Below are 23,281 nucleotides of genomic sequence, written 5' to 3'. Positions count from 1 at the left end.
AGAGGATATACAGTCTATCTCGTAAATGCATGGACTTGGACCATAGGATGGTACACACACATATATATATATACACACACACACTTAAACAAGCCTGGCCTGCTCCTCCGACAGAAGCGCATATCTATACATATATATATATATATATAAAGAGCGTGCAACCGCCCAACTTCCGTCGCTCTCACAGATCACTGTTAACGGGTTGCTATGAACAGTCCTGACCCATTAAGGAACAGTAACAATGTTTTTTTAGCGACGCAGTACAAATCTTTTTTCCCCACTATTACCCGCGCAAAGCGCGGGATTACCTGCTAGTATATATATACACACACACTTAAACAAGCCTGGCCTGCTCCTCCGACAGAAGCGCTATCCACGTCGCCTTAATTTTTTCTGGCCATTGGATCTGCAAATCAATGGCTCCGGTTCTCCCCACAAAATTCTACAGGGATCGGCCTCCTTTTATTATTGTATAGCTTCTACCTGTTTCCCTCTGTGAAAATCGGCTTCGTCAGGCTTCTCGTCGCGATGCGAACAAACGAATATATACTCAGCTTCCATTTTCGTCCGCTGTCCATATCCTTCTCAGTCCCTCCCGATAAAAAAAAAGAAAAAACCTCCCTCTCGCTCTCTTCCCTCAATCCCTCATTATCCCGACGTCCACAGGGGCGACGACGACGGCGCCGGCCACGAGCGCCGCGCCGCGCCGTGGCCGCCCTCCTCCTCATCCGCCTCCTCCTCCCATCTCCCCTTCCCTCCCGAGACGACGACAGGCGACGGTGGCGGGTGCGAGGCGACGCCGCCGCCTGCAGCCGGCGTGCCGACGCGAGTGGAGCCCAGCTGCCCCTTCCTCTCCCTCATCCTCCTTGTCGCCTCCTGGATGCCTCCTCCCACCGGGCCGGCTGTGCTCCTCCGGCCGGCGAAACCCTAGGTACCATGCCAGATGGGCCTAACCCTAAACTCCGGCCTGCACTCTCTTCTCTTCTCTCTCCCCTTCCCTAAACTCCCTCTCCTCACTGCAGGGATCTTCGCCCCCCCCCCCTCCCCTCTTCGGTGCAGCGAGCAAGCTGGCCCAGTGTCCATGTTCTCGTGTTGTTCTCTATGTAAAACTGATATCCTTCCATGTACAGTGATGATTAGTTATTTAGTTGTTTCATTCATGTTATCTACTGAGGCTTGGGGATGATGCGATGATGATGTTTTTTAGACTGAGGCAATGGAATTGTGTTGTAATAATGATTATACAGTTATTTCATTCTTAAGGAATCTGCCTATTTTCATTCTATTAGTTGCATATTTTATCCAATTTTTAGTCACCATATATCCATTGTCGATGAAGTCTTTGGTTCATACAGTTTATGGGTTCCTCTAATACTGAGCACACCCCATTGCCAATGATGGGTTTGCGGTTGGCCTTGCTACAAAGGTAATTTATTCCTTAGTGAGCTGCAGTATCAGGCTCTGTATTCTATTTTATTTATAAGCTATGCATTGCCTTCGTTCTTTCAATCCTATTCTATGACTCCTACAACGGGCATGGCTTTCCTGTCAGACATATGCTTCTCCTTTTACCTAACGTCAACTCTGTTCCTGTCAGACATATGCAACCTTAATATAACTTTGGTATATGGATGTTCATATTCTTTTACCCTTGCAACAAACCGAATTCGTATTTCTCAACCAAGAGGAGTACAATTGGAAAGTTCTAGATTGGGATATGTATGCTCATGGCTCAGCGCCTAAACATGAGATGGTACGCTTACATTTGTTGTACAAAAACTGCATTGATTTCTGTCTGGTGATCTCTCTTCACTTATGGTTGTTGGTCTTTACAGGTCTGGACCATCTCGGCCTGAATGTTTTGTGGATTCATCGCGCCCCAGGGCTTACATGATTTATTACTGACTTCATGTCTTCCAAGGCTTACATGATTTTGTGCTACTGCTTGTGCCATTCTTAGCTTACTCTTAGATAACCATGTACGAAAAGGCTAGAGTGGGAGGCAGCATTGTGCGCCGGCTAATCTTGTCCCTGTCAATTGCATCGATGGCGTGGTAGGATTACCATTATGATGCTTCCTGTGATCCTAAAGGTACATCCGCTCACATAAGGTCTCCTCTCCATCTCTCCTATTTGTGGTCATGTAAATTATTAAGATCCAATGCTAAAATGACGTCAGTTTAGCAATACCACAGCAAGTGTTTTGGTTAAGCAAGACTAGCAAATGCTCTTTGTTTTCTCTTTGTGATAATTTCAGAGTTCATAGTTCATTAAGGCTAATCTGGGTAGAGCAGCTTCCTTGCCTGCCAGATCATTATCTCCGCAAGGTTCTGATCTTATCTCCAAATTTAGCAAGAGGATTCATAAAAAAGCTGATTACGCATGTGAGGAATCCCATTGCTTTTTTTAATCGGATCTTACGATATGTAAAAGTATGTTTGCTGATGGATCCGTTTCTGAATTTGATTTCTTAGCAATAAGGTGGATGCACGAATGGGCTGAAGCACACCGTCTGTTGAAAACAAGATTACTTACGCCTACCAAAAAAAATATTTTTTTATCGAGCATGAATCTTCATCTTCAAAACTATACAAGGTATGCCATGGAAAACATTTATTAGTGTTAACTAACACACTGCAACCTCAGTCAACAAGGAAGTGATAATGATCTACACAATTTTTTTTCATCATTTGGGATATATTCCTCCTTAGTCTGTAATCCATTTTAGAAATGTAGGGTGTGTAAAATAGATATGGCGCAGACGTGCAATTCAACTTTTGCATCCATTTTACCTATCAATTCAGATGCTCTCTGAAAATCACATGTCAATCATTATATATTCTACGAGCTGATACAATAGATGCATCCATCCTGATGCTTCCATCACCTACTGTTGGTTATCGTGAGTTTGTGCAGCTTGACAACTTCTAGATGGTCATGAACTTTTTATATATCTGCAACTTCAATGAAAAAAAAAGCGCAAAGTGATGTTCTGTAGGCTACAAAAGATCTGGCCTACTTCATGCATACATGCTTAATTTACATTTTACCTGACATTTATTATGTTTCGATCACTGCAAGTTTTAGAAATTATCGGGAATACATAGCCTAACTTTTACAAACTAATCAAGATATCCTATGAGGTTTATGCAGCATGACAAATTCTGGATGCTTCCTGGGCTTCATCTCAGGTAACAAACTGTTCCACTCTTATTCCTATTCCATCTCACCTATGCATGCTTTCTGCTGTTCTGAATGGTGATGGTTCAGTAATGGTGTTAGCTGTCCTTGGCTATCTGCGACATTTAGTACGCACTTCAACTTTAAGTACTCATCGCCAGACTCATAGCTACTGTGGCCTATGAGATATCTCAGAGTGGATGCCTAATTTCGCATGGAAATTGTACAGTGCATACCTATGTCAATATATACATCAACCTTCTATGCTTTTGTTAAAGGCTTACTTTAGTTACTATTAAACGACACGCTTTTGGCTTTCATGTTTTTTTTAGATTTTAGGCTCACTTCCCATTCTATGTAAATGATGAGCTCACCTATGTTACTTATACCAAAATTTAGTCAGATTTGAGTGAACTGTGATATTAATCCAACGGCTGTCTGATGATCCAAGCAAGTTTGGTGATTCCAATCTCCAGTTCAGGTGTGTACCTAGGCAGCTTGGTACCTAGATGAGGCAGTACATTTTAGATGGAGTGCTATAGTTACTAGATGTACACTGTAGTTTTATTCATAGTTTCCTCTCAGTTTTCTACTTTAGCTTTTCACCTTGCAGCATGTAGCAGGCGCTCAAATGAGCTTTTATTTATGCTGCCCGTACCAAAATTGACTTTGAGCAAGCTTGGTTTCATGATCTCAGTGGCCATCTGTGACTGACATTGTGGATAGCCTGAAGGCCTCTTCCAGCCCTTTGAAGACTATAAACTAAAGGTTATTGTAGTCATGCACAGGATGTAGAATTTGTTCTAAGTCGAAAAAGAATGTAGCCATGCTCTGAGCAGCTTATGTATGTTCTGTTTTCTCTGATGTAACATGTGTTTATGTCAATCTATTATATATCATTGTAATGTGCCACCACCAAATATTATGTCTTCGAGTCACATCTATTCTTTGTCATATGGATATCGAGATTATTCCATTTATCAAATAGTCAAAAAAAAAATACCAGGTGCAAAACCACGTTATTTAGCTACTTGACAACAGAGTCCACACGCTTTCACGCTTTCCAGAACAGGCGCGCCCCTTATACTAATGGACCAATGAACCTAAGACTGGTACCAGCAATAACATATGTTTATTCTCGCATGTCTACCATTACTTCACCACGGGCGTGCGAGTGCGCGCGCAACGATACTAGTATATATACAGTCCTGATTATTGGTTATACTTTTTTTTGTATAAATTACCTTGGTTACTGATTCTTGGACCCAAAGCAACACAATAGATCATCAGACGAAACTACAGAGCTTCATATGGCTTCAGCTCCACTTTGTTGCACTGTTCATGCCACTGTAGCAACCTCCAAAGATAACGAGCACATATTTGACATCTAAGGAATTGAAGATCTCCCATGCTGCTTTTTCTGGGGATGCCATTGCAGTCCCAACTGTTGCTATGTGTGTGTTATTCCATGTATTATTGTCCACAATAACAGTTCTGTTTGCCATTGCAGTTGTCTGATAACCATAGTCCCACCAAGATGCAACCTGCCAAAATAAATATCATATAGCTGTCAGAATAAACACAGATAGTGTAATAGTAAGAAGCAAGGTATACCTTATCATCTACATCTGTGTTATGGCGCAGCCATCCATAAGCTTCACGGAAATCATCAAAAACATGAAACCCATCATGTGAACGAGATGTTAGCACAATTGAAGGTGCTGAATATGCTTCTGCAGCAGCCCACACACAATGGACCTGCAAAAATGGCATCATTTACTAGCGATGTTCATGTAATCTAACGGGAATGTAGTTTGCAGAAAGAACAGTTCCCTTACCACGTAAAAACCAGAAAGTATGATCAGCAGCATTATGCCCACAGCAGATGGCCCACAAGGCAGTACTAAAAGCTTTTCTTCAGTTCTATGATCAACAGGTGAACTTCCCTCTGAGTCTCTGTCTTTCTTCCGATTTTTCTTGGATGGTTTTTCCCTCGAAACCATTTCTGAGTTGGTAGGAGTATCAGAACTCCCATCCCCTGCCTTGAATTTGATGAAATATCATGTGAGTGGATAACCCAATGGAATAAATAGGAAAAAAGACACGAAGAAAGCAGTCATACTGTGGAAGATACATCATCCAGTGTTGGACGCTGAAATTTCATTGATCTTGTAAGGACACCAAAAGCTTCAGACAGAGCAATCCCAGACAAAATACATGCAGCAGGAGCAAGGACCAGCATAAGTCGGACCTATCATTGCAATAACATATCGATTGATAAAAAGACCAGCATTGTACTGCAGTTTGCAAATGTTCCATGCTAAGGGCTTTACCATTACTCCAGAGAAATACACTGAGGTTACCAAGTACAGGACCAAAAATGAGCTTGCATCAGATAACGGTATGAAGCATGACTGAAAATTGAGTTAACGCCAATCAGTCAAAAGTCAAAAACATGGTAAAACTAACTAACTAAACTGCTTGTTCAACTAAAAGAAATGGAATACTTACTATGATCCCAGCAGGAACTAAGAAGGCCAGCACATTGATATCCATAAAATAAGAAGGCCAGGTTGGTGGTTGGTGTTCGCTCACACTAGCAATTATAGGGATGTACTTGCTTGCATAGGTTCTATCAGGAGCAAAAGGAAAAGGTGAAGGACAAACAGTCAATGTGTCAACTTATACAGAAAAAGAAGTATGGATTGATTGTATAACAAAAGTTGATAACAGGTTTAGCAGCAACTAGGACAAACACAACAGAGGTCCATTTGACAAAAAATATACTCTCTTGTAGTATCAGATCTAACTACATTTCTCAGTATATTGCAAATAAATTAAACCACTTAGACTTAGACACATGAGTTGATAAGGAAATGTGGATACTTCACTATAACAAGATATTATGTTGAAAGCTCGTCATGCATGCAAAAATCAAGGTGTCACAAACATGTGTGCCTGTAAATATCATTGCACTTTATGTACCAACGGGGAAACCATAAAGGAGCACTAGTAAACCTCTCTAGCAACTTTAACAATCAAATCTTAAAAGCTTGTGTTCCTAGAGACCAAATCTAACATCTTACTTTGCACAGAACATCAAGAGCTCAACAGTTCAACTAACAATGTCAACTTGATAAGAACTTACGGATCCAGCAGACTCAAACTGCGACCACTCCAGCCTTTTGTTGGGCTTGATGCAATCAATGCAACGAGTATTGCTGCAGCAGCAAAACAAACAGACCTGCAGGATTTTTGCTGTTAGATGTGTCAAGTGGATAGCTAGAAGTTCAATGACATAAACATGAACAGCTGCTTCATTTTGACTCCTGAGGAACAAATCTATCTTTGCTCAAAATTATGAACCATTAAGAGATAACATTAATTATGCATTTCAACTGGTTCCAACTTCCAAAATCAGAAACTTACAATCCAACTGTAATAACAAATGTCATGGCCACTTTGAACAGTCGAGGAGTTAAAAAGTCCTTTGATGTAATAAACCAGAGCAACCACATGGAGGATTATAAACACCTGTTTTTGAAATAACAGAGAGGATAGGGGAAGATGCATTAGCTTGCAGCCAAGGTTTTACTGAAATGGGAAAAAGTAGGAAATAAAGGATAACATGTAGGTACGTCAGGATTGCAAGTGGGTACCAAATGGTGCTTTCTAGGTCAGCTAGTTTAGTTCATTTCTATCCCTAAATTAATGTGTCATGTCATTCTTATTCATTTTAGCAAGTTTTGGGTTGACCCAATGACTCAAAAGAAGTGCAACTTGCATCCCTAGTAGACACACAATGGACATACCAGAAATGATGCAAAGTGCTCTGATGTCATTACTGCATTAAAACCAACAACAGGTACCAATGCTGCCAGAAGTGTTCCAAGCACAATCTGCATTGTGTTTACCGGTATGAAAAATTTTCTATTCGCTTGTACAAAAGGTTTGATATGACAATAAACCTACGGACTTACAAGGGGAGCATAAGCAATATAAAGTCGTGAAGAGTAACAACCAGTCACAATACACAAGAGAACATGCATCGGGATAAGATTGATGATGTGTAGCCTCCCCAAGAACAAACCTGAAAGGAGAAATACTGTAGTGTATCTTGGATACATGGTCTATACCAGTTACTACAAATATAAAAAAAAAGGAAACAAAAATACCATGTAAAAGTACGAGAGAGCATTAAGTGTCGCATAAAAGAGTGATCCAGTGTTTAGTGTCTGCAAAATCATTTCATACATGTTTAAAGTAGCAAACAGATACTTCAGAGAGAGAACGCAACACAAGGAAAAACTCTCACCTTTACATATAGATAAAACGTGAATATTAAAGCAAATATAGCTACAGCTTCATTATCATAGCTGCCAGCGAAAGATCTTGAGATGTATGATGGGACCTGCATATTGGCAGGGAGTAATGAGTACGTTCTTTATTAAGTGACTTTACAACATAGGATCAAGGGTATACTGCTAAACATCTAAGAAGGGTGAAAACCTATTAGAAGCCTTGCTTTTTTTACATTCATATGGAAAAGGTTGATGTTAAACATCATATTAAATGAAGGAAACCAATATCCCGCACATAGAAACCCAATTCCTAACATGATTATCACCAGTAAGAAATTTTCATCGTTCACCGATCAGTGAAAGTGAACAAAGCTCAGAAGTTAGTTTTCCTTCAGGTTTCAGCTCACCATTTTGGTTTTTCAGATTAACAGAACAGTGAGCCTTTTACATGCCGGGAATATATCTACTTGTCAATGATAGGCAACAATATTTTGGATGAATGAGAAAAACCAAAGGCCAAAGCAGCTCCTTCGAATTTTTCAAACATAGAAGCTCAGAAGTGGTTTGATAATAGTTCCTTTTTCTTTAGTTCCTTCAAATTTAACTACAAAACAGTCATACCAATGTGAATGCAGAACTGCTCAAGGAGAGAGTACATTGAGCATAAGCAAACAAGGACTTGCAATGAAAATGGGTTGTTCAGATCATAACAACTAAAACAATAAAGTGCCAAGACTTCAGCTGTTACGCTCAAAGACTCAGACAATATTGACAAAGCTATCTAATTGCCTCATTCTTGATGCACCCACAAAAGAATAGAAGAGAAGAAAAAATATAAATCAAACAAACAATAGTGAGATAAAATACATAGTCAATATAACAATTACCATTGCTAGAATAGTTGCTGCCATCAAACCAGCCCCAGGGCCCTTTGTTTCCTGGAGACACAATAGTGAGATTACTAAAGAACTTCAGTAATCCAGTGTAAGAGCATGGGTTTTTAATAATAAGAAAACAACCTTGGTTAATAGGTAAGTTGCCCAGGACGCATTGACTGAGAAAATTGGAGCAGTGAAGACGCAGACGGTCTCCACCGACAATGGGATGTTAAGAGAATTCAGTAGCCTATGCCAACCAAACAATTGAGTCATGCTAACAGTAGTCCAAATCAACCCAATGAAGCATTCCTCTAATAGTATGCATTGGCAGTGCAATATTTCACATACCACCATATTGTACCAGCAGTAAGTGTCAAACCAGGATAGACAGTGCCGCCAATAACACGCCCCAGAGGATACCTAAATGCAGGTGACAGTGAGCATAGAAATAACTGGAAAACAAGGATAGATTCAAGTGTTCTTGGAAATCTTACCAAGTTCGGTCATCAAACCAGTTCCAGAATTCATATATGCCATTCTTTGACAAGAACTGAAACAAGGGGGGAATTACAATGAATCAAAATTTAAGTGCATTGCACAACTGCTTCTGAAACATTAAGACACACAAGTAAAGCACTTGTGCACAAATCCAAGCAGCAAATGTACATTGGAAAACATCCCTGCCATTTATTCACCCAAATGTTGGGATCATTCAATACATCCACATGTCACCTGAGACTATACAGCCGTATATTACAACAGACAAAAAAAAAAAAAAAAAAAAAAAAAATCTAGGGGTGCAAGCGGTACCCAGTGTTTTCTGGGTCAGCTAATTAATTAAATACAGTGGCAATGCCATTTTCTAAAGTAATTGCATAGCAAGTTTTGGGTCGACCTGGTGACCCAAAAGAAATGGAGTTCGTCACATCCCTACCGAAGTCCCTAACCCCATAACTCGTTCAAGAGAACATAACACTGCGTCCTAAGCGAACTCAACTCCTGATGCATCCCAATAAGTCAATAACAGACTCTGGACAAACATGGAAGCGCCACGGGGGGAAAAAACCTGGGTGACGCGGTAATTGAAGTAGGGATCGAACTCGTGGATGACGCTTTCGTACTTGATCACCTGCGGCACATGAACGGACCAGTAAGACAGGCATGGGTCCGGGCAAACCGAATCCCCGATTCCCAAAAGGATCTAAAATGGTGGGGTTCGGGTCGATCTTACAGAGAATAGTCGGATGGAGAAGGCGAGGACGCCGATGAGAAGGAGGGTGAAGGTGCACAGCACTCCGCCGAAGGCGTTCCGGAGGCAATCTACGCTTCCGCTTGAGGCCACGGAGGACTGGGGCTCCGGCATTGCTGCTGAGAAGCAGAGTTTTGGGGGCGGAGGAAGCCAGAAAAGGCCGGGGCCCGGGAGGCGGAGGTTTATCGAACTCTGTTCGGAACGGATGAATTTCAAACGTATCACGCAGCAATTTCACATGAATCAATTTATTTTTACATGAAAATTGTAGGAATAAAAAAAAATCCCGTGTCCAAACAGAACTTTCGTGTTTGGCCCGTGGGGTGGCGTTTGGACTTTGGACTGGGAGAAGAGCCTGAGCCGGCATTCATCATGTCGTAGCGCTCGGACACGACGAGTGCAGCACCGAGCAGCGTCCGTACACGCAACGAGGAGGCAGTAGAGGAACAAAATGCAAGAGCACTAGAGCAGTGTAGCTGAGGCCCTGTTTAGTTCCCTCCATTATCCATAATCCAGATTTCCAAATTTTTTATAATCCCAAATTCAGAATCCAAGAATTCCCATGCACCTGTTTAGTTGCACCCAAAATCCAAGAAATCCCAAATCACATATTGCCTCATCCCCATGCAGAAGCATGCATGCTGCTGCTGCTTCCAGCCATCGACGTTGCTGCTTCTTCCATGCAAGCCACAGGCCATCGTTTTGACACGCAAGCATGCATGCAAGCCACAGTCAACAGTTCACAATGTTGACATGGAAGCCACAGTCAACAGTTCACAATTTTGACATGCAAGCCACAGTTCACAAAGCCATCGTTCACAAACACAGTTTAACAGTTCACAAAGCACATTTCACAAATACAGTTCACAGTTCACATGTACTAAATTGTTCATAAACCAGTTCACAGTTTTACACAAACCAATTCACATGTTTTACACAGTTCACAAACACAGTTAACAGCGATTACAAAGAACGATTATACAGACCAACAACGATCGATTCACGAAACGCATTCATCACTTCTGCATCTTCTCTTGACGGTGCCGGAGTAATTCGTGGCTGAGAGTATGACGCTTCAGGTGGGACGTAATTCTCATCACGATCACAAAGTGCAAAGTCCCTATCCACTAATCCACTAGCTCTAATGAAGTTATGTAGTGCCATGCAAGCAACAATTATTTTGGTCTGGACATGTGGAGGATAAGCAGGGATCCCTAGTAGAATCCTCCATTTCATTTTCAGTACTCCAAAACACCTCTCTATCACATTCCTAAGCGATGAATGTGTGAAGTTGAAGATTTCATTTTTACCTTCGGGCTCCGGGCCGTCACGATACTCCGGAAGATGATATTTGGTTCCCTTGAACGATGCAAGGTATCCCGGACAGTTTGGGTACCCAGAGTCCACTAGGTAAAACTTTTCTGCACAATTATGAACTGCAGTTAGCTTCCATTAACTCAAATAGGAAACAGAACTACCTCAACTACAACAATGTGTACCTGATGGTGGATGTGGAAACTTATTGCTCCATTTGTCCATAGCATCATTGAATACTCTCATGTCATGTACCCGTCCATGCGGGCAGTGCAGCAGCAAGATCCCGCTGGGGCGGAGGGGCAGCAACAAGATCCCGCTGAGGTGGTGGAGAAGGGAAGGGACGAACGGTGGAGTGGCAAGGGGAGGCAGCCAGGCAGGTGTGCGGGAACTGGGCCCCTGGATTCGCTCCCCGGCGTCTGATCCGCCCGCGCCCCCAAAATCGAGCGAGAGAGCACGCGCGGACCGAGCCGTGGCCAACGCGGGCTGGTGCTCCGCCTGGACGACGGCCGCGACAGCCGGGGACGGCCTCGGCTGGAGGCACAACGATGGCTGGGCGGAGGGAGGGAAGGACCCGGCGCGGTGGAGATGGGGGAGGAAACCAGGAAGAGGGAGGAGGCGTTGGGGCCGAGCTGCGGGTAGGGTTCGGGCGAGCAGCGAGTGGGAGAGAGCGGCGGCGGCGGCTCCCGATCGGGCGAGCAGAGCGGCGGCGGCGGCTCCCGATCGGGCGCCGGGTAGGGTTCGGGGGCAGTGCGGGCGAGCAGCGATTGGGGGCAGTGTGGGCGAGGAGCATGTGCACCAGGCCCAAGTTGGGCTTATTTTGGCCTCTGGACTCCAGAATACAGAATTCAGAATGGGTATGTGTTTTCAAAAAATTCTGAGTGGTGTTTAGATCCGTTTCCCAGAATGTTGGGCCAAAATTCAGAATATTTTGGGTTTGATGAGGAACTAAACAGGGCCTGAACCTTTTTTAGTGGCTTAAAAGAATTTCGATCTTTTATAATGACTCACAAGTAAAAGACTTATTTTCTTATGGTTGCCAAATCTCGATCATTGTTGCCATCACTATCTTTAGTATTTTTCTTCATATAGAATGGAGATTGGTATATAAGCAATCTTGATGTTTTAAGATTTTTAGGATAGATTAGTGCTCGATAAAGATTACACATGTACACCTATTTATTGACGGTAAACTATGTTTATTAAAGAATATAAGCCCCTTATTAAAATGAATGCATAAACAAGGGTTATATAATATCTTTATTTGGTCAAAAATCTCCATCCGTCCAAAATTGTGCCTTGTAATGATGCTTCTTGCTTCATTTTACAATTTAGATAGGTAGCACTTTGTTTCAATCCTAATGCGTCACAGAAAAAAAATGACACTAATTTTTATGTCGCACGGCCTATTAGCTATTATATTAGGACAATAACGACACATGCCGCTAACTGTTCTTTAGGAAGAGAACGCACGTCGCGTCCTATGGTTGAAGTTTCTCGATTTGATAAAAAGAAAATAGGGCCACGTAGAAGGACGGACATGGTGTCAGCGGTAGAGTCTTATCGCCTATGACCGAAAGGTTCCAGGTTCGAGTCGTGGTCTCCTCGCATTGCACATGCGAGGGTAAAGCTCACCACTAACACCCTTCCTCAGACCCCGCACATAGCAGAAGCTCTCTGCACTGTATACGTTCTTTTTTTTAAAAAAAAATAGGGCCACGTAAGACAGTACAAATAGACCGTAACATGCCCTGAGAATGGAAACTTTCCGACAATCGGCGTATTGGTTAGAGCAAATATAATAATATGACTAAATGCTGAAGTAGAAGAACGAATAAAAGAGAGAGAGAGGATACAGCCGGCTTAGACACGAGAACCAAAAAGCTCTGTGAGAGATATAAGTGGACCATGTATTAACACTGAAGAGCTATCCACTTTATAGGTGGGCTCCATACAACCCAAGAATCTTACTGCCGACTTGCTGGCTGATTATTAGCCTCGCTCTTAACTGTAGCAGACATTGGGACTGGAAAATCCAGAACGCTAGTTACATGGTCCTTCAATGAGTTGCATTGTTCTACACAAAATAAAAGTCGGTTGTTTTGTATCCACCCATCGTAGCCATCATGGAGGCTGGACCGCTGAAGGCCTCAGAGAATTGACGAAAAGGGATATAGTGTTTCCAAACAGAAAAGCAATCGACTGGTCAGGCCATTTTGTTATATTCTTTTCTCAGAAAAGCTGCTCCGATGAAGAAATTATGTTTTCAAACAACATGCCAATACTTTCTTTCCTTCAAAGTTCAAACTACAGCGCTCAGCATGCTGCATGCATTCGCAACACCAATGCAAGAGTACAATGTGTGATACATCTGTTGAACCGCTCTGCCAGAGCAGACCTACGATCAATCTTTTCTCAAACGTGATCATTTGAATTGCCTGGAGGCCCCAAGCAAACATGGTCACAATCCACCAGCAAACTGAACGTCATACTCCTGTGCTAAAGTGTGCTTGGACTACGGGTCTCCAAGAATGGCACGTGCCAGATTTGATGCCAGAGCCAATCTCACAGAGCTTATCGCATGGCTTGGTAGGTGATTACTGGAAAAATCAGGGCAACGCTTGGCCATTGACAGCTCTTGCAGCTTGTTGAGCAACAATGTCGTCTCAGCAACATTCATAAGAGGGCTGAGTTTGCTATTAAGTAGCTCCACCTGGACAAAGTGGTGACAGAGTTACGGAATAGATTTGGTTCTGTGGTCTGGATACAACTGGTACTGGCATCCTAACTTCCTAAGCCAACACAGAAATAATAAGTTACCGAGTCATGTAGAAGGGGTAGCCAGAAACGTTGCGGTGTGGATGGGTTTTTCATAAGCTGCAAGGAAACACAATTATATGGTCAGGAGACTGGAGACAATAGACTATTGGCATCCTCCAAGGTACAATCCTGTACTGATAGTTTCAAACTGAATTTCCAGATCCTCTTTTTTCCCAAGGTCTGGGAGCCTGAAGTGTTGATATGGTTTTTTTAAAAGAGATAGCAGGAGCTCTGCCTTTCAATTAAGATAGGAAAAAGAGTTTACACACAGTATGAAAAAAACCAAAGAAAGAGGAGAGGGGGGGGGGGGGGGGGGGGGGGGGACACTTCCCCAGCTGGGGCCCACGAAGTGTTGGTTGATATATATGGTTAAAAAAACACAACTAATATGTTAGAACTTCACCTGTATTAAAAAATCCACAGTTTGCCGAGCAGCCTCACCACACCTTCTGTCTAGAGCTTGTCGCAGAGACCTCTTGAAATCCCGGTACCTTCGCACAATCATATCCTAAGCTGACATTGAACATTGTCATGTAGAGAGACAAATTTGATGGACAAAGAAATACCTGTGAAGGAACTCAAGACCGCCCGCACTACCAATGTCAGAACCAAGGAGCTCAAGCAGCCCTTCCCATTGCTGAAAATGCAAAATCGTAATTAGTTGAAGGGGATTACTCTTCCTTTTGATCATTGTTACTAGGTTACTATTGTGCAGAGAACTAGTTGCCAATTACATCTGAGGAATTTAGAAAGAAAAAAGAAACCTTAAAACTATCATCTGTCACTGACTTCCCAATGTGCTCGAACAACTGCTGAGCAATTCTGTCAAGACAAACTTTATCATGAGCTTGCTGGAACCAGTATACACCAGTTCCTTTTCGTCCATGCTTCCAATGATAAATGCCAGCAATCTAAAAGACAAACAAACAGTTATTAGATATGAATCCTTAGTTTAAGCTAACGTTGAGTTCAGTTGAGAACAATGGAAAATGAAAGCTACATGTGGAAGTTTGAATAAGCAACATGCAAACACAAGATGAATCCATGTTTACCTTCATGATGATTGTACTAACATTCTCCAGTTCGTACAATCGGCAAATTTCCAAAGTCTGCCCACAGAAATAAGGATTAGACAATAAAAGTGGGTCTGAGACACTGAAAGTTGGTGTAGAATTAAAATGCATGATACCTTGAGTACTAGGCAATTATCTTGTATGGGTTGCTTGAGAAGTAGAATCTCCAAGAGTCCTAGGCCTTGGTTTAGACATGAGGACAGATAAGTAGGCGCAATCTGAGAACCAAACATGCAAGATAGCCAAGATAAATGTTGTCAAAAGGAGACATTTTTGCTATCACAAACAAACGACAACAGAAATTCAAAAGTTTCTCATACTAAAAATAAAACAGATTAATATAGCAAATCAAAGGCATATGCACATATAAATATTCAGCAAAACATATAAAATAGTTCCTATTCACCACTCGGCATTTACCATTGGATGGATCCATGCTTCAGTAAGCCAGCCGAGAGGTAAAAGGGAAAAGAGATCTCGAGGGAAAATAAACAGACAAAAGGGCATCAAGAACTGAAATGAGAGATAAAAAGGAAATAATAAGGCATCATGAACTGAAATGAGAGATAAAAAGGAAGTAATCAGGGGCGGATATGGGCCTAGGACCACAGCCCTAGGCTTGGCCCAAAATACTTCTTATACTACATGTGAATTTTTGGCCCAATCTGAAGTAACCCTGGGCTGTTGGCCCAAATTCTTACTCCCAGACGGTCCAGACACAGAGAGGAGAAAGCAGGAGCTCCTCGACACCTGACCCTGACTCCGGAAGTCAGCGTGCGCCAGCGCCGCAATCTGACTTGGCGACTTGACTCCCATCCCTGTTCAGCCGTTCCTCTCCCTGTCCGGCTGGTTGCTGCAGTGTTGCTTAACCCTAGCCACTGCCATCCGTCCATCGTGTCACCGCCAGCCGGCAACTCGGCAAGAGGGGTTGCGGCAGCCTGTCACCACCAGGTCCTCTGCGCTAGCCGCTAGAGGCTGTCCACAGCTCCGTGCTCCATGGTCGGAGGCACGTTGGGCGGCCGCCTAGCCAGCGAGCCGGCAACTAGCGTGCCTCTGTGCTGTGTGGCCCCTTCTCGTCTGCAAGACTGCAGAGTAATAGGGGTACACCGCACAAGGAATACATTACAACAGGTTGTTCTCTAAATCTCTAATTCGATTGATCCAAGCCTCCAACCAAATATGAAATAACCAAATCTCCTGTTCCAATTTTCCATGGTTCCATCGCTCAATATTTGTGTTTTTGTAGGATGTAGCAACTAGCAGTCAGCAAAGTTCGGCTAGGCGGCGACTACGCGCGCCTAGTCGCTGGGCGAAGCCCGTCGCCGCGACTAGGGGCATAGTCGCGCATCGCGGCGCTAGGCGGCGCGGAGGGCGGCCAAAGGGGCTTGGAGCTGGACTGTTGGAGGGCAGGGGCCGCCGGCGCCGGGCTCGAGCCAGCTGGAGCTGGAGCCTGGAGGGCAGGGACGGCCGGCGCGGCGCTCTGCGGTGGTGTGGCCCGCACCCTGCGCCTGCGGGATGCCGGGGCCAGGATGGGATGGGCGCCTGGGCAGCGGCGCGGCGGGAGGGCTTGGTGCGCCGCGGAATGGCGTGCGGCGCAGCGCTGTCCGGCTAGGTGGCGCCGACAGGCGGCTGGCAGGCTCCTCGCCTCCTCCCGTGCGGCGGCGCGGGTGCGGCTGCGGGCGCGCGCTCGTGCGAGGGACGGAGGGAGGCGGATAGGAGCAGAGGCGGAGGGTTAGGTTTGTTGTTGCCTGGGCCTTCATTATTGGGCTGAAATTACATGGGGTATGTGGTGTTGATGGCCCAACGACTAGGGCCTGGGCCCTAGAGGCCTGGGCTGCAGATCCGCCCCTAGTGTTGTGCACTTGTATTACTGTCCTATCCACTTGTATTGTAATTACCAGCTGCTGATATGGTGTGCTCATGGATGGGAGGCTGCTGAAATCATCCAGATAAGTCACAAATTAGTGTTTTCTATTTTTTTTTTTGAACAGCTAGCTGTCTATTGACTAATTTACTAACTACTAGTTATATACATAATATATATATATATATATATATATATATATATATATATATATATATATATATATATATATATATATATATATATATATATAAGTTATGGCTATATTGCCAGAACGCCTAGGAAAACGCCTAGGAGCGCCTAGGACCGAGTACTCCCGACTAGGCGCTAGGCAATGGGTTAGCGCCTAGCTGAACTTTGGCAGTCAGGTTGTTTTACTTTGTTTATCTTTTGCATTCCGTAAACTTACACAATGGAAACTTACAAAGACATTCAAATCCTTTTTTTTTCTCTTGGTCCTAGACTCCTACGCCTATTATACAACCAAGCCAATCTTTTGTTTCTGTATAATAAGTACAAATGTGCAATGAGAACTAATAATGGAAATGCCGTGCAACTAGAATCAGTTTGTTGTACAATTATATGTGGAACCAAGATACATCCACTAAATTACGTATTTTATTGTTCGCCTTTGTGAACAACGGATCAGGTTTCAAATTTATAGGTGCTTAACCAAATTGATATGCGGATCAGGTTTCAAATTTGTAGGTGCTTAACTACTGGCCCTAGGCTTGGAAATTCACCAGCTCCACCACTGGAAATAATCCCAGTTAAATAATGCAAGCATGCAATTCGTGCAGTTGCTAGTTCAAGGAGTGCATGACTAATGCCTAATAAAAATACATAGAACTAAACTAATTAGTTGGTGGTGTACTAGGGTTACTATGTTACATAACTAACCTGCCAAGTTAAAGAATGAGAACATAAAACTTGAGCATAGACTAGCCGGTGCAGTTCCTCTATGCTTATACCACCTAAGTTAAGTCGCTCTTCATGCAACATAACATCCGCATAGTCATTATCAGCTGTCAGAAGTTCCATAGCATGTGTGACCAGCCTGCAGGTACAAATGCCCAAATCAGTTAGGACAGTGTTTCAATGAATAGAAATTAGCAAATTGTCCATCTTACCAAGGGCCAAAATTTTTTGTGCATTCTGCCAAGACAACCTATATGGAAAAGATGTTATACAAACAAGAAATAAGAATGTATAAGAAGTCCAAGGACATAGATAGAGGATGACTTCATGCTCTAACCTCTGTATTTTCTGAAAGGACACCAAGAATGAGGCCTGTTAATCCATTAGTGCCAGAGGATGGCTTAAGCTGTATGCATTTCTGTGCTAAAAGGTGCATCCCTTCAAAACCCTGACAAGATGTATATTTTATTATGATGTAAGATGTCAATTTTTCAAATGCATACTTCAGAAAAAACTTAAACAAGGGTATGAACTATTGAACTATATACTGAAAGCGTTTCCTAACAACCCTTGTGAAGTGTTTTATTGGGCTTTCATTTCTGCTGAAGTGGAGTTTGCAGCTCAAGCAACACGACCACGGCCAGCTGAAGGTGGTCAAGAAGAGGACAATGAACTGGATGAACAACTTCACTCCAACCAACTACTCGATGTCAGACATCGTCAAAATCTAAGGAAATCTGTAACAGGATAGCTGCCTTGGCCTTACATTTACTTTTGGATGGTAAACTGGTATGCCCAGCACCTAAATTGGAAACACTTGCTTTGTATAAGAGCAGAGGGAACTCTTTCCAACAAAAACAAATAAAAAAAAAAACGAAACTATATACTGAAAACTAATTGTTTGCGTGAGAAAAGGAAGAAATTGGAGGGCTAAGAGAATCCAAACCCCCCAAAAAAATCATCTGCTGTCATTATACATATCACTGTGCAATGCAGTTTAAAATTAATAGCAGGTTGTATGGACATTGATTTAGAGAAGAGAAGATGGTTAAAAAAACAGTATCTGGGCTCATATGGTGGGTCCAGGATTTCAAATAAATGATCTCACGAGCAAGCAGGTGTTTTAATAATAGTAATCTTGACATGGATTTTTCTTTTAGGGAGAACCATTTGAAACATTTTCAGTATTAAGGAGAAAAGGCCCATGATACATTTATACTTGAGAAATGGTCATTAAGTGATGCAATCATCAGCTATTAACAACTTAATCAAGCAGAGGAACCGCAAAGCACTATAGATTATAATACAAGAGAACTAACCACTGTAAATGGTTTTATGTAAAGAAAATGAGAAGCAAACAGCTCCAGCCAATGGGAAGTAGCATCAGTGAGTTCATTTATGTTCCCCATCATAATATGAAGCAAATTCTTCAAACCATAACGGGTTTTTTGGTGGCCGCACTGGATCCAAAATGCACTGCACTCCAGTTTAGTTACTTGACCTCGCCACTTTTCCCATGCCTGAAAATATCGATACCTTAGCAAAAGCTTTCCACTGACTTGATCATAAAGCTTACAAACATGCACACAAAGAGGACTTCCAATTTCAAAATATGCACAAAAAAGGCACCTGAAGGATGCCACACATATTTGGACCATTTAGAAATTAGAATCAATATTATATACTTTTATACAAACAAAATTGTGCCTATCACGTTTTCTTTTTCGTTTTGATAAAATAATCTCAGAAAGTAGATAGAGATTGTGCAGCAAAGCAACCATATCATTCGCAACAACGAACAATCAGATGGTAGAATCATATGGTGTGCACTGAGAACTTCAATCTGCAATAGTGCTCACTGCCAACAGTCATTATGGTGATTATACAAAGTCATAGCTGTGAAGCATCTAGGTTCCAGCATGCAGTGCAAAACTAATAACAGAGCAAGAAGAATAAAAATGAGCCAATCAACTTTTGTAGGAATTCTTCAATGATATGAAATAATAGTGTTTTCGTTAATGGCACAGAATTGAAAACCAAGTGATAGCTCAGTTGGTAGAGCCTCCATTTTAGAGGCTAGCCACCCAGGCTCAAACCCGGTTGCTCACAGGTGGTCAAGTTTTTTTTAACAGCGTAGAACTAGTACGATCATACAATATCCCTAATTCAAGGGAATTCAAGGGGACAGAAGATGATACTTGCTGCAAGAGAAGATGGCACCATTTTATAAGACAAACCTTGATAAAATCAGGTCTTGTTTTGCAGCACTGGCCTAATTTACCAGTTGGCAAATTCGGTCTCAAGCGGGGCATCGTTGATACAAGAACAGCAACAGCCTCGACCAATCCATTTTCTGTCTGGTAACCAAAGGAAGAAAAAGTAATTATTTTAGGAAACCAGGTATACATAAAATCGACTGACAACATAACATGGTGGCACATGACCAAAGCTAGAAGGAATACATGTATTACTACAGCCTCAACTAAACTCCTGAAGAAAATGCATATAAGTGAAAGAACTAAAGTACTAACATTAAGCTAAAGTACATTACACCGTAGCACAGTTACATTTTCATGGAATCTTAATTGCAAAATAAATGAATTCAAGCATAAAAGGAAAGAAACAATCAAATCTAAAATGAACAAGTCAAAGGTATCCACTATGAGTCCTCATATTATGAGTTCCCACCTAAATTTAAGTTCAAACAGATCCCTTCCGCCATTCCGTGTTTCCACTTTCATCTTCACAACAGTCATACAAAAACAAGATCCACGTCAGAGTCTTATATGCTACTGTTCGCACTCAACCCAAATTGGCTTGATTTATAAGAAATTATTCACTACACAACCAGCACTTAAATTAATTGTATTTGTTGCAGCAGGCGAACCATTTTAACAATTCAGACTTCAGACTCCACGGTAAAATGACATGGAGCAAAACAAAGCATAATTCATACATTTCTATTATTGTACATTTGGACACAGTCTTGCAGTTTATATGCAGAGTAATTATTAAAGACAACAAATTCTACAAACACAAAACTAATAAAATATCTAGAACCCTAAGAGATCTAATGATATTTTGTTTGCAAGATAAATGATAAGCTAATAAAAGAAGAAATAAAAATAAGCTCAAAGAAACCAGCAAAAATAACTGAAATACCTCACGGTTATCCATCTGATCTAATTGGTAGGATCCATGAAACCGTAGCATATTCACCTACATGAAGAAAAACTTCAAACAGGAAGCATCTGACAAAAGCACCAACTTGTCAGAAAAATGAAGAAAACATACGTACCACAATATCAAGCCATCCAACTGAAAGTGCTGCTGACAAACCATTCCAGTAATCAGGATCATCTTCAACAATCTACAAAATGATCTCTCATGATGCGTTTGACTTTAACCACATCAACAGAAGGACATCAAGGATTGGAAGTAATGCATATGAATAGTAGTAGATAGTAAAACAGAATATCAATCACATGCTGGGATAGCCACATGAATACAGGATACTGGGAGTCTGTATAAGCAAAACAGCAGATCACATGATTGGAAGATGCAAGTCATATTGAAACCAACCTGCAAGTTAATGAGTTTTTTCTGGAAATTGCTGAGCTTAGAGTACACTGTGCTCGCCATCGTTGACAACAGGCTGTCAAAATCCTAAAACCACAGGAAGTAGAATGAGAGAGACATCCATGGACAGAGTGTAAGCAAATGGAACGAGAAAATGGTTAAAAGAAAGAGTATTACGGATAACCAATCAACAAGACGCTCAGGAAGCCAGCCTTGCAAATGTTTATCAACATAGAATATCTCCAACAACTCCCAAGCAGCCCTTAAACTTGTCGGTTTCTCCCTAACCTTTAAAGTGTATTTTTTTAACAGGGGAGAGAAAACATTTGAAGTTTAACTAAATCATGTAAGAATTGATCTAGACCACCAGTAATAGAATATAAAACAGCTTAACACGTAGATATAGACACCTTAAGAATTGTCTTGGGGTCTTCAATCATGAAAACAGGAGGGTCTGGGTTCCCAAGGAGATTGCCAATGGTTTTGCTGTATTCAAGCACATATTGCCACCTAATGGAACAACACTAAGATTAAACGGCAGCACAACTTACAGTGTAACATAATACTATTCAGCCAAATGAACAACTCATATCATAAGGAGCTTTGATCATATTTTTACTGGTGCAAACACGTGCATCAGTGAATGCAATAAAGTAACAACTTAAGCTTCTGCAATCTACAATGTTATGGATCAGACAGCTGACAGAAACACTACTGCTGTATCACATCACATTTTGGTAAAGTCAAAGATGCTTAGCAAATTTCTGCTTTGAGGATCCTGTGGCGTTAAGCCAATAGCTTGTTCCACAAGGAGATAATTACTAAGTACAGGCAGTAACCAAATTAATCACTAATCATAAGCATGTAGTAATAGTGTATATATAAAGCCTCGAAATAAAGTTCACCATTCTGCATGATCGGGGACTGAGGGCACGTGTGACATTGTAGCAGCATCTGCAAGGGTGTTCTTCCTGCTCTGCAGCAGCGCGAAGGCCGGCACCGACCCGTACTCGATCCGCCGCATCTCCCCCTCGTCAATTTTCTCCTCGGCCTCCGAGCCACCGCTGCCACCGTCGCCGAGATTCACCTCCACCACACTCCCAACGACCTCCTCCGTGCCGCCGCCACCTTCCGAATTCGGCGGGCGGAGGCACGCGACCTGCAGAAGGTTGCCGCTGGACCAGGAGACGTAGATGCGGAAGATGGGTGGCGCCACGCCGTGGCGGATTGGCCGCACGGGTGGCGGCGGGGGCGCCGCTTGGGCAGGCTCCCCTGTAAAAGGTATGATAGCACCACCACCGTCCGTCGGCATACCAGGCATCCTCGTCGCCGGCCGGGGACGGACTAGGGTTTTGGAGGGGTAAGACAGGAAGCGGGAATTTTATGTGAGCGTCTATCGGTGCGCTTGTCGGCCGCCAGTGCCTGCCTACCGGCTTCCCTAAGGTTTGTGAATGCGGTTGGGGTCCACTCAGGCGCTGTGGGTTACCCCTTCTAAAATGTAATAGCACTTAAAAAAAAACAGAAATGCTATACAACAGATATGTGTTTTAGCATAAAAAACTACATGGATTTTCTCTCTCTCTCTCCCTCCCTCTTTTCAACTGTCTCCGAAGCGCACGAGTGAAGCGCATTGTGGTGGCGCCGGAGCTGCGGTCGAGGTTGAGCATCGCCGCCGGCTGACCGGACGCGTCGTAGTTGGTGCGGACAGTGTCGTCCGTGTTGAATTTCTCATAGAGCCACGAGTCCGCCGACGGGACGGTCGCCATCATGAGAGCGAGCGACAACGCGATTTGTCCTCCCGGCCCCTCGCTCCGATCAGACCTGGACGCGATTTATCCTCTTGTCCTTACATAGAAAAAAATTATTTCTTGTGATATGTGGATCTGTGGATATGTGATCTTGTGATTGTCTGGAGGTAGAAAAAGGCTGGGGGTAGAAGAAGGCTGAAAGTAAAAGGAGGATGAAGGTTGTTGGATCTTAATTCTATGGTGTAAAAAAATTCATGTGTTGAAACTACATAAAACATCTGGTTGTTTAGTAGACAAACTCTAAAAAATGACTAAAGTGAATTAGTCCAATTAGTGACCCAAAAGATGCTAAGGGAC

The 23,281-nt window shown here is 42.6% G+C and overlaps 2 protein-coding genes and 1 pseudogene across 3 annotated transcripts; all 3 read right to left on the bottom strand.

Annotated features, from left to right (window-relative positions):
- Positions 1-4,496: 4,496 nt before the first annotated feature.
- LOC136455100 (dolichyl-diphosphooligosaccharide--protein glycosyltransferase subunit STT3A-like) lies at positions 4,497-5,183 on the bottom strand. Its single transcript, XM_066455259.1, has 3 exons — positions 5,019-5,183; positions 4,795-4,938; positions 4,497-4,724 (listed from the first exon to the last, which is right to left on the bottom strand). Exons 1-3 carry the CDS (start codon positions 5,181-5,183, stop codon positions 4,497-4,499), a joined length of 537 nt encoding a protein of 178 aa, XP_066311356.1.
- Positions 5,184-5,296: 113 nt separating this feature from the next.
- Positions 5,297-9,737, bottom strand: LOC136452959 (dolichyl-diphosphooligosaccharide--protein glycosyltransferase subunit STT3A-like; annotated as a pseudogene).
- A 3,388-nt stretch (positions 9,738-13,125) lies between these two features.
- Positions 13,126-22,584, bottom strand: LOC136450448 (nuclear pore complex protein NUP85-like). Of its 2 annotated transcripts, XM_066450888.1 has the most exons (19): positions 22,082-22,584; positions 21,587-21,686; positions 21,354-21,464; positions 21,180-21,263; positions 20,896-20,967; positions 20,760-20,816; positions 19,835-19,954; positions 18,917-19,117; positions 17,935-18,045; positions 17,810-17,847; positions 17,580-17,736; positions 15,236-15,328; positions 14,932-15,033; positions 14,795-14,851; positions 14,507-14,653; positions 14,309-14,379; positions 14,146-14,233; positions 13,743-13,799; positions 13,126-13,635 (listed from the first exon to the last, which is right to left on the bottom strand). In XM_066450888.1, the coding sequence occupies exons 1-19, from the start codon at positions 22,495-22,497 to the stop codon at positions 13,438-13,440; spliced, it is 2,280 nt and encodes a 759-aa protein (XP_066306985.1). In that variant the 5' UTR covers positions 22,498-22,584; the 3' UTR covers positions 13,126-13,437. The 2 variants fall into 2 exon arrangements, with proteins under 2 accessions (XP_066306985.1, XP_066306986.1); XM_066450889.1 differs by lacking the exon at positions 15,236-15,328.
- Between the last annotated feature and the right edge of the window lie 697 nt (positions 22,585-23,281).

The sequence above is a fragment of the Miscanthus floridulus genome, chromosome 5 (genome assembly GCF_019320115.1).
Source record: "Miscanthus floridulus cultivar M001 chromosome 5, ASM1932011v1, whole genome shotgun sequence".
Taxonomy (NCBI): Eukaryota; Viridiplantae; Streptophyta; class Magnoliopsida; order Poales; family Poaceae; genus Miscanthus; species Miscanthus floridulus.
Note: the sequence above shows the minus strand (reverse complement) of the source record. Positions and strands in the feature narration are given on the sequence as shown.

What these genes read in the sequence shown, in the direction of transcription:
- LOC136455100 (XM_066455259.1), bottom strand. Translation starts at nt 5,183, where the DNA reads ATGGTTTCGAGGGAAAAACCATCCAAGAAAAATCGGAAGAAAGACAGA. An exon ending in TACTTTCTGGTTTTTACGTG is followed by an intron (nt 4,939 to 5,018) that starts GTAAGGGAACTG and finishes CCATTTTTGCAG; the next exon opens with GTCCATTGTGTGTGGGCTGC. An exon ending in ACACAGATGTAGATGATAAG is followed by an intron (nt 4,725 to 4,794) that starts GTATACCTTGCT and finishes TTATTTTGGCAG; the next exon opens with GTTGCATCTTGGTGGGACTA.
- LOC136450448 (XM_066450888.1), bottom strand. Translation starts at nt 22,497, where the DNA reads ATGCCTGGTATGCCGACGGACGGTGGTGGTGCTATCATACCTTTTACA. An exon ending in AAGCATGGATCCATCCAATG is followed by an intron (nt 15,034 to 15,235) that starts GTAAATGCCGAG and finishes TTTGGTTCTCAG; the next exon opens with ATTGCGCCTACTTATCTGTC. An exon ending in TACCCCTTCTACATGACTCG is followed by an intron (nt 13,636 to 13,742) that starts GTAACTTATTAT and finishes CACTTTGTCCAG; the next exon opens with GTGGAGCTACTTAATAGCAA.